Source organism: Aplysia californica, unplaced genomic scaffold, assembly GCF_000002075.1.
Source record: "Aplysia californica isolate F4 #8 unplaced genomic scaffold, AplCal3.0 scaffold00178, whole genome shotgun sequence".
In the NCBI taxonomy this organism is placed as follows: Eukaryota; Metazoa; Mollusca; class Gastropoda; order Aplysiida; family Aplysiidae; genus Aplysia; species Aplysia californica.
In genome coordinates this window covers 49616-63353 of record NW_004797448.1, presented here as the reverse complement: position 1 = coordinate 63353, position 13738 = coordinate 49616, and the positions used below count along the sequence as shown (strand labels likewise).

At 39.7% G+C, this 13738-nt stretch overlaps 1 protein-coding gene across 1 annotated transcript in view; it reads left to right on the top strand.

The window, feature by feature from the left end:
- The window catches only part of LOC101846503 (protein phosphatase 1 regulatory subunit 42), a gene marked incomplete in the record, with an annotated part of 27078 nt that overhangs the window by 3253 nt on the left and 10087 nt on the right, over positions 1 to 13738 (top strand). The window contains 6 exon segments of the mRNA XM_013082508.2: positions 992 to 1161; positions 1425 to 1563; positions 2023 to 2257; positions 3478 to 3615; positions 5427 to 5498; positions 6573 to 6669. Coding sequence (XP_012937962.1) covers positions 992 to 1161; positions 1425 to 1563; positions 2023 to 2257; positions 3478 to 3615; positions 5427 to 5498; positions 6573 to 6669 — 851 coding nt within the window.

Genomic DNA, 13738 nt, shown 5'->3' with positions numbered 1-13738 from the left:
CAGAGGAAGGGGCAAAGGAGGTGAGGGGGTGGGGGGCAGAAAGAGGAGACGAAAGCAGACAACAGAACATTGCTAGAGAGCAGGGAATGGGGTGAAAGGAGACAAATTTAGATAAGAAAGTTTTTCGGTCACTGCCCGGATTCGAACCCGGGACCTCTGAATGAGAGGCTAACACCTTAACCTCTAGGCCAGGAGAGCCCCCTTATTTAGTCTATGAACCAAAGCAGGGCTAAGCTGGCACTGATTTCACCCACTGCTTGCAGAGCTTGAATAGATCTTTACTTTGATAGTAGTGGTCTGTCGTGGTAAATGGGACGTACAGACTCATGAATTGGTTGTGGTAGTATGAACGTCTGTTTATAAATATGTATTAGCATTAATGTAAAGAGCGAATGTATGCATGTTTATAACCATCCATTTTGAGTTAAGATAGAAGTATTGTAAAGTGCCTTGAGCTGTATTGTTTGTGAGTGGGCACTTTTGAAACTATCTTGTTTTTTCTTGGTAAGTGTTTTACACTGCTCTCAACTGCATAAGGTCATATGAGCGCGCAGGACACACCAAACATTTTCATTTGGTAGGTAATTTTGAATTTTGCCTGTGTAGTGGCTGAAGCCTACTCTTATCAGTTTTAGACCACCAAGGGATCTTTAACGTGCGCAACTTGCACACGGGACCTCCAAGATTTTTCGCCCTTGTCCGAGAGGGCTAGGTGTAGATCTTTTCTACTAGAAGATCAGGGTTGTGGCTGAAAGACAGCAGTAAGGAGCCAAGGAGTATCAGTAGAAAGACAGCAGTAAGAAGGAGCCAAGGAGTAGTAGTAGAAAGACAGCAGTAAGAAGGAGCCTAGGAGTAGCAGTAGAAAGGCTGCATTGTTATTGTTATTACACATTTGCTATTGTTGTTGTTATGACACATTTGTTATTGTCACATTTGTTATTGTTATTGCTATTGTTGTTGTTATTGTTGTTCCTCCTGTCGTGTTGCCCAGGGGGAGGACCTGTCCCTGTGCCGTAATCTGACCGTCCTGTACTTGTACGACAACGTCCTCAACAAAGTGCCGCTACTCAACCAGAACGTGAGCCTTACGCATCTCTACCTGCAGAACAACAACATCAGCCGCATCGAGAATCTCTCAGCCCTCACACGTCTGCAAAAGTTGTGAGTTGCTTTATGTTTTCAGAGCGGAAGGGATGAACGAGTTGGGCTCATGTCTATATTTTCCTTTTCGTGGATATTTTTTTCCTCCTTTTCGTTATTTCGTCTTTACTGTAAACACCAGAGCAAGTACTCAGCCTTTGAAATAATCTTTTAGTGGCCAGTTGGTGCTATACCCAAACAGAAACACACAAAAAATCAGTTAAAACCATCAGGAGAAAGAGGGAAAAAGTAAAAATGTGTATATTGCTTTGGTTTTTTACTAGGTATATAGGTGGCAACACCATCACTGTCTTAGAGGGCCTGGAGAAGCTACAACAGCTGCAGGAGCTGCATGTGGAAAGTCAACGTCTGCCACCCGGAGAACAGCTCCTGTTTGATCCTCGGACGGTGAAAGCTCTGGCCGTGAGTGTCCAGTTTGAGCTCAGTCTCTGTGACTCAACAGTTTCCCATTCACGTTATCCCACAGCTTAGACTGTAAATAGCTCAACTTCCAACTTTTTTGTGCTCAGTGGAAGTGAAAGTAGTACATTCTGACGGCTAACATGGTCTCTGACACTTTTTTGTCTCTGAGAAGGAAAAAACCAGGAGGTCAGCTTGGTGTCAGTAATCTATTTTTGTCTTAGCCAAGGTTACCATTGAGGTGGGGAATAATGAGGTGCGTGCGTGCTAATCGGGTTGCTCTGTATTATTTTATCGGTTCCGTTGAATAAGAAAGGGTTGACTAGTGTGGTGTACTATTCAAGCTGTTGAATTCGTAAACACGTATTACTTTTTTAACAGGTAGTTTGAGGGTGGCACTAATAGAAATGTCTGGACTACCTAGCCCTAGTTTTCTCCAACTTTTCCTTGTTCTCCCCCCAGGCGTGTCTCCAAGTGCTCAACGTCTCCGGCAACAACCTGACCAGTATCCGCGAGTTGGAGCAGCTCCCCGGCCTCACACAGCTCCTGGCCACGGACAATCAGCTGAGCGACATGAAGGAGCTGGCTCACCTCCTGACCGCCTGGCACCGGCTGGGCCGGCTGGACCTGGCCGGGAACCCCGTGTGCCTGCGTGCCAAGTACAAGGATCGGATTATTGTCATGGGAAAACACCTCGGTACGTGCTGTTTCATTCTGTGCATCTTTCCTTCTGACATACAAAGAGAGGAAATAGAAATATTTAGGAACACTAAAATGTTGTCAGTGATGAGAGGAAAAACTTTGCATCACTGTGACAAGTGCAAGGATTGAGTTATTGCTGTGGAAAAGCACAGTGGTATGTGTTACAGGACTCCTCATTTTTTTTGTCCTGGGGTAGTGAGTGTTTTTCTTTTTCAGTGTGAGCAAAGACTATAAAACATTGACTTGATTATTAGGGTCAATAAGTCCAGAGAAAAACAGGATGGACAGCTAGAAAGAAGAGAGAGAGAGAAGAGAAGGTGGACGTGTCAGTGGCGCCGCCAGCCACCCACGGATGATGACTTGTCTAGAAACACCAGAGTGAAAAAGTAAATCAACTGCCAAAATTTCTTTTTCTGGAGATCTCTTGTCACCAGCACTAAAGTAAAAGAATATACGTATTGTCGTTTGTTTACAGCTCTGATGTAACCATATAATAATATACGTATTGACATTTGTTGCAATGCCAATCGGGCTTTCCCGTGCGGCGAAAATTTGGTCCCCATATACGGGTGAATTTTTGGACCGGGTCATAGCGTAGGTGACTAACTTTGTCAACCTCGGTCTGCTCTATTTCTGAGCCAATGTGAATGAAACTCGGCAACCAATCAGAAAATAGGGCAAACTTAATGGTATGTGGATGTTGAAGTTCGTACATATAAATAAACCTATATTTTTGGTGTCGGGAACACTTTCGTATCGGGTGTACCGAAAGCTATAAGGAGTTTGAATTTCAACGCCGAGATGGTAATAGATCTATTTATCTTCTATAGTGTGCTCAAATTTGAACGTTCTGTGTCGAGAAGTTGTTTAGGGCTAAAGTGAAAAATTAAATTTTCATTGGCATTGCTACATTTGTTTTCTCTGGAGAGATTTACATATTGTCCTTTGTTTTGTATATGTATTGCTCTTTGTTTTGTGTACAGAGAATATATGTATTGCTCTTTGTTTTGTGTACAGAGATATATGTATTGTCCTTTGTTTTGTGTACAGAGATATATGTATTGCTCTTTGTTTTGTGTACAGAGATATATGTATTGTTCTTTGTTTTGTGTACAGAGATATATGTATTGCTCTTTGTTTTGTGTACAGAGATATATGTATTGTCCTTTGTTTTGTGTACAGAGATATATGTATTGTCCTTTGTTTTATGTACAGAGATATTAGACGGCAAAAGCATCACAGACACAACTCGTCAGTTTCTCATGAACTGGCAGGCCAGCCGAGAAATCCACCGGAAGAAGGGTCAGGATGAACTCTCTCGACAAGACACCTTCTCAGCTGTCTCAACTAATGGTTCGTCTTTTATTTGGAAGTTTATTTCACCGACCCCTTGGCCAGAGCCTTGTGTCGTTTTAACACATGACACCCTAAGGGCCCGGACTTAACACATTACACCCTAACGGCCCGGACTTAACACATGACACCCTAACGGCCCGGACTTAACACATGACACCCTAACGGCCCGGACTTAACACATGACACCCTAAGGGCCCGGACGGGAAGTCCATTGTTAGATCCCAAGTAAGGGGAAAGAACCCACCTCCTGTGAATACAAGCGTTTAAAAAAACACTTTAAAAAAATACTAAACAAAGTCTAAAAATTCTGAAAAAATAAAAGTTAAAACGAATAATGAATGTAGTTTCTGAAAAATATAACTTTGTGTATGCGCAAACTGTTGGAATTGTTCTAACTTTAGTTCAATCGGGGTGTCCGACCCGTCACTCTCATTCTCAGCCGTGCGGTCGGGCCCTAGATCTAAATTTTAGATTTTCTACGTCTGATCAATCTGAATCGCCCCAAACTCTTGCTACAACGTTTTCATCAAAATCTGAGTCATCTGATTTGTCATATTATGTTTGTTTTTGCTCAAATCCATCTTTATTTCCCTTTTCGAACTCAATTGTGTTGCTTTTCAACAAGTCGAGACACCTACGAAGTGTTGGTAACGCGATCGCACTTCTATCAGCACTAAAACTACTGGCCCGGAAAATTTAGTTTTGGTATCAACCGAAAGAAGAAACTTTTTGCAATAACTATGCAAATCAAAATCTCAGCCCCAGAGTCTCGTCAAGGCGAGACTTCGTTTCTAAAGACGCTAGGTCGGCGTGGGCCTTTCCAGGGGAGTCAGGGTGGCGCGCGCAAGGGAATTCCCCGGCGGTCCGGGGGAGTTAAGGTGTAATTTGTTAATGTCAGTCATCTCCATTCTTAGTGATGTAGGTCTTTTTTAAAATGTCTTCTTTTTTAGTGTCGTTTTAATTTTAATCATCTCGATTCTTTATGGTAAAGGTCTTCTTTTCATATCTTTTTACTTAGTACTTTCTGGGTCATTAACCCTTACAGCACCTGGCCTTTTTGTAACCCTCACTTCCCCTCTGGCTAGGTAGCACAGGGTACTGACTGTGTGTGTAGGTTTTTGAAGATATTAAAAGAAAAAACAATTCTGTACTGCTTTTGATTGACATGTAGAATATTTTCCTGGGACAGTTGGATAGAAGGCTTCGACACTAAGGTTGTGGAGAGGTTATGAGGGAGTAGTAGGTAAGGGAAGTAAAAATGATGAGTACTATAACATTTTTTATCCTTCTTGTTACATCCCCTTGTTTTAGAGTAAATTTTTTTTTTTTTGGTGTCCATATGCCTGGACCCCTCATTGTTAGCAAAGACGTACCATAGATATAGTATAGTAGATCAGTGATTGTTAGCTCACTTTTAATTCAACCCACAACCTACGTTTATTGTTATCATGCTTATTTTAATTTAGTCTCCTACCCATGCATTTGTTTCTGTCTTTCAGTGAACTCATTATGTATTTCAATCACAGTTCAGTTTTGAATAGAGGTATAGAAACACAAAAAGTCTTCTGTAATGAAATTGAAATTGAGCTTCTTGGGGCATATCAAACACTATGATTCGCCTGAGAAACATATTCTGGGCGCAAAAGTAGAAGGCATGAGAGGAATGGGGAGACCAAACTGAAGGTGGGAACATGACAGAGAAACTTGTCTTTGAACCCAAACAACTGAGGCGGGCAGATTGGCAAGAGACAAGGTGTTTTATTGCAGAAAAGTGTGATTCTACTCCGTCTGTTTTCTGACCGCTACAGGGCTCAGAGATCTGCCCCCGGTCAGAAGTGCCTCTACCCGCCAGACTGGTGTTTCTGGCTACGTCATGCCTGGTATGATCACCTTCTTCTTCTTCTTTTTCTTCTTTTTCTTCTTCTTCTTCTTCTTCTTCTTCTTCTTCTTCTTCTTCTTCTTCTTCTTCCTTCTTCTTCTTCTTCTTCTTCTTCCTTCTTCCTCCTCATCCTCCTCGTCCTCGTCCTCGTCCTCCTTCTCCTTCTCATCCTCCAATACACTGACAAGAGTTCATCCATGTTTGGGCTAGGTTTATTTAAATAGAACATCCAAACTTTTAAAACTTATCTAAGAGGGAGGATGGGGGGGGGGGGGGAATGAGTTCTTCACCTTCAATAAGGATAAACATGTTCTTGCACTTCATCTGTCTCCTGTAGAACTTTTCTAACGGCTGTAGTCAGTTAACCTCACAGGTGTCAACCTCACAGGTGTCAACCTCAACAATTATATTTGGCCCCCAAGAGAATTGTAGCTAGTCCAATCTGAGGATCTCGATAACACAGAACTTTCCTTCAATCGTAAATGAACTTTTTGCCTAAAAGAAATGACAACATCCTGCCATAATAAATTGGCTTTAAAGTGAAATTATGTATGCCTTGATTTGTTATTATAATGATGATCATTATGACTTGTGTCTGTTTTAATTTATACTATTATTTAAAAACAGGATTAGTTACTCATTGCTTAATGTGGTAATTCAGTTCAGCCTGGAAATTTAAGTATAATTAATTTTGAGTTTGGCTCCTTGAACAATTGAATTGGACACACTGGTGCACTTCAAAATTCACTTACTTTCACTTGTTATGTGCACAGCTCTGGAGACTAGTTATGAGAAAAATGTACCCTGTCCTTTAACTTAGTTCTTGTGACGAGTAATTTAATCAATATTGTTAAGTATTATACATGTGGTGTTGTGTTGATTTGTTTTTTCTTGGTGCTCTTGTTCTGATAGAGAGCTGGAATTTTTTCCCTCAATTTTTTCAAGATACACCTATGTGTACTAATTTCTTCTGCCATCTCTTTGTTAACTTTTTGTCTTTACTTTTGGGGCGTAAAAAATTTACACTAGATTGAATCATTCATTGTGATATGTCATGGTTTGTTCCTTGCCACAGGTCTACCCCGCAAACAGTTTGACGATATTCTGGCAAAGTCAAGCTTTCCCGATAACGACCCAACTCGCAAAACTAGGAGCGGCATCCTGAGAGCCAAGTAAGTACATTGTTCGTTCTCCTTGAAATTCTTGATTGTTCTTCTTGATGGCTAAAAATCTTTTTTTTTTAGCAAATGCAAATTGTACGCAGCTGTAAATATTCCTCATCTTCCAAACACATGATGAGATTACCAATGTCATATACTATCTGGAATTCATTTTTATGGAGGTTTTACATGGTTTTTTCTGTACTTGTATTTGCTTCACTGATTTGGTGTTTTCTTTTACAAAGTTAGGAATCTTTTCTGAGTTTATCTCTTGTATTTATCCCTTGTTCTGTGTTTACTTATTTACATGCTGATGCTTTATCAGATTTTTCGTTCAGTTTGAGGACTGTCAAAATTCCGTCCAGATCATGTTTTACACTGTGGGTGGTTCTCATTATTGAGATAGTGGCAAGGGTTAAGACTTACAGTAACGCAAACAGTTCTTCAGTTTACATAACACCAGTTTATTTTTACATTTTAACACCCAATGGTTTTTCAAACTCCAACTAAAAAAAACAACCCCCAAAAACTGGGACTAGATGCTTCTGGTGCAGCTGTATGACCAATGCTTGTCGCGTTTCTGCAAAGTTTTCAGTTTGTTCCTTGTCCTCCCACTTCGGAGTGGTGAATGTTCATGACAGTCAAAGCTTTTCATTACTCACAGTCAGCCTTCCAGGTCAATTGACCCTCAGGCTGTTGCAGTCCTGTCCTTGTCCTATGTCTGTTCCAATAAATTGTTTCTCTCAGGCTTCCTCTTCTTAGTTTCCTTTGGAGTTTTCGACCTGCCCTTTAGGGCTCAAGTTATTTTATGGTCTTCTTTATCTTCTTTATCATCTTCTTTATCTTCTTGTTCTTCTTCTTGTTCAAATGTATTTCCGACCAGTGTGACCCCGAGCATGGTTGGTGGATACACCCGAGGGGGTAGTTTGCTTGCTCTACTTCTCTACAGTGTTCTATTTCCCTTATACTGCTGACTATCTGCGACACGACATGCTCGCTGTGGAAAACCATCAAACTACACGCGAACGCGGGACATGTGTCAGTGAACTTGGTGTCTGCTGTTGTGACTTGACTGATCACGAAATAGAAATTTAGAATTCTACTTAAAGCATAAGTTTTTGCCCCAGGCAAGTGAATAGTAATGAAGGACATAACAGACCAGTAAATGTTCCCACAGGCACGTGAATAGTAATGAAGGACATAACAGACCAGTAAATGTTCCCGCTGAAGTGTGGGCCTCCCTGTGGGTATAACCAGTTTGTTAATGAGCAGGTGGCCTGGATTTGGGTCAGGAAAAATGTTATATATAGATTAGGAAATAATTTTTCCACTGATGTTATATTAGCTTTGGGAATATTTGGACAACAATTTTTAAAGAAATAAAACCAAAAAATGCAAATGAGAAAGGCAGCAATTATTTATTGGCACAAACATTCTCCCAGCCTTCAGAACAGTGGGAGTCATATATTTGTTAACAAATGTAGAACAACATTCTCATTATAATGCATTTGACATTTCAGAAAGAATTTGTAGACAGTGTCTTTTCTTCTTTTCTTTTTCATGAGAATGAGATTTTTCTTCTTTTTTGTTTTCTTTCTTTTGAGTGTAAGATTTTTGGAAAGATAAAAATTATTCAAATACGCTTTATGGATCCCTCTTTTCAATATTCTGACTTAATTGTCCCTTTTCCTTGGATTTTGATAGAAATCTTGATCTTCTGAGTGAGCTAAACCACTAGTAGGTATGAACAAATGGTGTAGAGGAGTTGTGCTGTTCGCCACACAGTGTGCGTGTGTGTGTGTGTGTGTTTTTGCTTACACCGAGAACCACAGTTTGCCTTTTCTTCACCACTGTCGGATTTGTTACTTGAATAAAACTTTTCTTTCGTGTTTCACTCTTCACTGTGTGTTTGTGTGTGTGTGTTTGTTTGTGTGTATGTTTTGGGAACTGACTGTCATTTGACTCACTAGTCCACCATTAGTAGCATTCTTCTATTTTTGCATTTAATGATGACATTTGCTGCAGTTTACAAATATTGTAACACATTTTGATACATTTTCTTACTTTTTTTCCTTCTGAAAGGTTTTCCATTGTTTCAGTGGACTAATTTTACTTTATAATTAAAATAATTCAATCAAGACTTACTCTGTTTTTTTCTCAATATTATAGCTATAGTAAAGTTTATCTTTGTATAGTTTTTAATGTATATTTTATCCTCAAAGGCTCTGTTTTGGGTGATGGTTTCCTGACAACTACGTGTATTTAAGGGCAAGCTTCGCTGAAAATGTTGCATGTTCACATCTCAGCAGTCCACTGTTATCTTGCCACCCAAACTTGAATATTATATGTATAGATTTTAAAAACAACTAACAGAAGGTTTCAAACTTTGCGTATTAGCCATTTTAATGTTTTGCATGCCGAGGAAATTTGACAAAGAGTAGACGCTCTAAAGCATTCCGTATGTCTCTCACATTTCTTTTACCTTCATTTTTACTGCCATAATTATTATGCTAATAATGCTTTTGCATTTTCTCCTTCCATTCTTAGGAAAGTTGTGTGTAGAAAAGTTCTGTACTCAAAGTAAAGAGATTAGAATGATAGTGTAAGTAGAGAGATCAGTGTCTGTCTCTTTTTTTTCTTTCTTTTTTTTTTGAAGTTTTTGTCTTTATTGTATAGAAGCAACCTTTTTTTTTTTTGTTTAATCACTTTTCTTTGTGTGTGATGGATATTGTATGATGTACTAAACGACACAACTGTGGGCGTGTGTAACTGTTTCACTGACACTGCTGGGCTGACATCTTGGGTTATGTCCTCAGTGTCTGTCTACTCTCTAATCCAAAAATAACCAAAAAAGGAAATAAATTATCTCTTCGTTAATCAGAATCGTAGTGTGTCTTGGATGAATAGACTTCACAGCAGAAACTGAGTTCACAGGTAAATACTCTATGTGGTGGAAAAAAATATTGTTCTAACGAAGACAATAACAAAGGTAGTATCAGTATAAGTTATTCCTTGGAGGGTGTATGTTGCAGGATTTTAACATTTGATAGAAGGGTTTTCTCTCCATTCTTTTCCCAACTGTTCTTTGTTGTTTGAGCAAGTGGTTGTTAGTTTCTATTTCCAAAGAGAAACGATTGCACAAAATGCCTTTCTTTGTTGTGAACTGTTTGAAGCTGTCAGAGGCTGGGTGAGAAAATCTGGAGAAAAAAATTGTACAAAAACCTCACTGTTTTGTATTGTGATATCCAAGACTGTGCTTTCTGATGTAATTCTGGAACACCACTGAGCACACGATTTGACTGTATTTGTGACTGTATATGTGACTGTATTTGTGACTGTATTTGTGACTGTGTTTGTGACTGTATTTGTGACTGTATTTGTGACTGTATTTGGACCCAAATGGCGGGCAGGGAGGGAAAGGCTGCGTGTGCACTCAACTATAGCGAGGCCGTTCTTTTGCCCTTTGTTTACATGCTCATGTTGTGCAGCAGTGCAGCAAAGTTAATGTATACAACGCCAAGAGCAATGTCCGTTATAATGATATAAAGCAATGTCCGTTATAGTGATACAAAGCAATGTCCGTTATAGTGATGCAAAGCAATGTCTGTTATAGTGATACAAAGCAATGTCTGTTATAGTGATACAAAGCAATGTCCGTTATAGTGATGCAAAGCAATGTCTGTTATAGTGATACAAAGCAATGTCTGTTATAGTGATACAAAGCAATGTGTTATAGTGATATATAGTGATACAAAGCAATGTCCGTTATAGTGATACAAAGCCAAGCAAAGAGCAATGTCCGTTATAGTGATACAAAGCAATGTCCGTTATAGTGATACAAAGCAATGTCCGTTATAGTGATACAAAGCAATGTCTGTTATAGTGATACAAAGCCAAGAGCAATGTCCGTTACAGTGCCGGGCCTGTCGGACATTGTCGTTGAGGTCTATGAGTCTCACAGAGCATGCAGGTAGACACCAGTTGGCTACCCCAAACCGTCACGGCTTGTTTTCTAATTATGGATGTATAAGTTGTTAATTGCTTAGAATGTGTGGGCGTTAGTTTTGTTGAGCGCAGTGTAGTCTAGGGTGGGGTTTGGTGGTTGTTGTTGTTGTTGTTGTTGGGGTTTCCCTCATCTGCTTATCGTGGGCCCGCTGTTCTGATGTACTAGCCTCAACTTGTAATGTAATTCTATCTTGTAAATTTCTTATTGCAGTTTCTTAACTGGTTGTATAGTTTGTGTATGTGTTTCAGAAATATTTCGTCAAATTCTAAATATTGGAAACAGCAAGGAAAGATACAGTATAATATAGGTACAGAAAAAACAACAACAGTTTCTTTTTTCCTTTCTCTGTTTGAAAAAAAAAGTTTTCTGGGCTTAGTATCTTTGAACAGCGTGGCAACGACACCGCTCGTTACGTCATCGTTGATTCAGTCATTGACGTGACAAAAGCTGCCATTTTGGCCACATGCCACCGAAGTCAACGAAATTCGACCATGACTTTGGAAATCAAACTTGTTTAATCTTCGACGACATTGATGGAATCGGTCGTATTGAAGGGACAAAAAATGGCTGTCTTTGACTGAATATCAAGTAAACCCGATTGACTGTGTGTATGTATGTATGTATGTATGTGTGTGTGTGTATGTATGTGTTTATGTGTGTGTATGTGTGTTTATTTGTGTGCACGCACTGGGTCTCAAGCCACGCCCCAACTGACACCTGCATTGTTTACTCCCCCCTTTCTACAGGTTCCCTCCCATCCCTGAAAAACCCTTTTTGGTTGCCAGAGCACCTACGGTTTATAACTTTGAGATGTGCTAAGCTTCACCTCCCTTCCTTTTATTTCTCGCCTCAGCAGACTTTTCCCTTGATGGTGCGTGTGTGCCTTTAGGATATGAACAGACAAAGATAAAATAACAGATGGCATCTCTGGAGAAGATAAAAGTCTCTACTAGCCTTAGTTGAAGAAACCAGCACAAGAAACATGAGATATTCAGTCTAAAACGTTTTAAGTCTTTTTTTAGTAAATGGTAATCGTTTTAGTCCTAAACGTAAAGTGAGTCATTCCATTCTCTTGAAAATTGTCCTGTTCTGATGCTATGATGGTGTTTTTATGAAACGAGCTTCTTACTTAATAAGTTGACCGAGTTTATGCACTTTTTAAAGTCAAAATGTTTGTTCTCTCAAAACATTGCCTTAAATCACTCTCGACGACCACTTTTTTCCTTATGAAATAAATCAGCCTGTGTCAGACTTCTGTCTTCCTTCTGAGATGTTGCAAGGCAATAATTGTTGCTGGTGGTGTGTCTACTGGGCAGGACTCTGGCACTTACAGATTCCAGTAATGCTACCGTTTGATCAGAACTCTGGCACTTACAGATTCCAGTAATGTTACCGTTTACTTTGGCCATGATAGTTGAATGATAAAGAGAACAATGCTATTGCTTTATTGCGAGCTTACGTTTGATCAAGCCTGATGATAATTATTAGGGGGCATATCCACGGTGGTACTTGTTCTAGATGTGTTGTTGTTTTTTGTTTTTTGTTTTTTGTTTTTGTTTTTTGGTCTTCCTATGAGCAAAGGCTATTTCTTTCTGAAGCATGTGTTTGGTTGATTAGTGCCAACATTAGGGCTGTCAGGTTTTGTTGTATAAACCCATTTACTTTTTTTAACGCTTATGCAGTACGTTCCTTTTTTCGCAAAGTGTTACAAATATTTATTTTTTTGAAGCATGACGTTTGATTTAGCATTTCATCACCTGTTGGGTTTCTGAGCTTTGGAATATATCAAGCGTTTACTCTACATATGTTTGTTTGAGTGTTGTCAGCATGAATGACTGCTTCAGTAATAGAGGCAAGGCAGATATGTGAGAGCTCCACAAAACATCATCCATCTTGCATGGCACGACTGGCCGCCTCCTTGAAAGTCTGACGTCATATTTATTGAGTATTTTTACTCGAGAGCACTTCGCCCATGTAGCGGATGTACTGACCCTGTGTTAGACTTACCTTGAATCTGTTACACAGTTGTGCGGATGTACGGACCTTGTGTTAACCTTAGACAGTAGTGCGGATGAACTGAGCTTCTGTTAGACAGTAGTGCGGATGTACTCACCTTCTGTTAGACTTAGACAGTAGTGCGGATGTACTCATCTTCTGTTAGACTTAGACAGTAGTGCGGATGTACTCACCTTCTGTTAGACTTAGACAGTAGTGCGGATGTACTCATCTTCTGTTAGACTTAGTCAGTAGTGCGGATGTACTCACCTTCTGTTAGACTTAGACAGTGGTGCGGATGTACTCACCTTGGTGGTAGACCTAGAAAGACTTAGACAGTATGTAGCGCAGGTTGTCGGTGACGCCGAACGCAATGACATGTTCCCCGGATGTTTTCGTCAATTGTTCAACCTGTCTTGTCGCTGCTGCTCGTATTTTTTTTTTTTTTTTTTTTTGGGGGGGGGGTGTTTTATTTTTTTTTGTGGTAAACTGTTGGTATTATGTTGTACTGGTGCCCCTTTCTCTCCTCAGACCATTTTGAACCATAAAACGAAAAAACGAAAGTTGGGTCTGTCTCTACAGTTTATTGAAGTCTGTAAGTGCCTTAGGTTGTCCAGTGGGCGGGAAATGTTGTAGCGAGTAGTGTAGGCGGTCTGTGACATTTGCTGTGCTGTGCTCCGCTATTCTGTTCTTGTCGTGTTGAATCTTTGTGAGGAATCCTAACATGTTCGACGAACCAGCTTGAGAGAAGTTATGTAGTGCTGTTGGATAAAAATCTAAAAAAAAGGTTTTAGAGAGCTTTTTTTAACGTAACAACATTTAAATTGTCGCTTTTTAACCCTTGTGTTTATTAATGTATTAATGAGCTGATTAAATGTCGCTAAATTCCAGTAAACACACTTTGAAATAAGTCGTTTAGTCGGTTGGGGTGTTAAACTTTGTAAACAAAGGGGCGACGTGGTGGAATTTGTTGCTGTGTGTGTATGTGTGTGTGTGTGTGTGTGTGTGTGTGTGTGTGTGTGTGTGTGCATATGTTTTAGAAAAAGACTTACAGACTCGTGTACTTTTACACATGGGCAG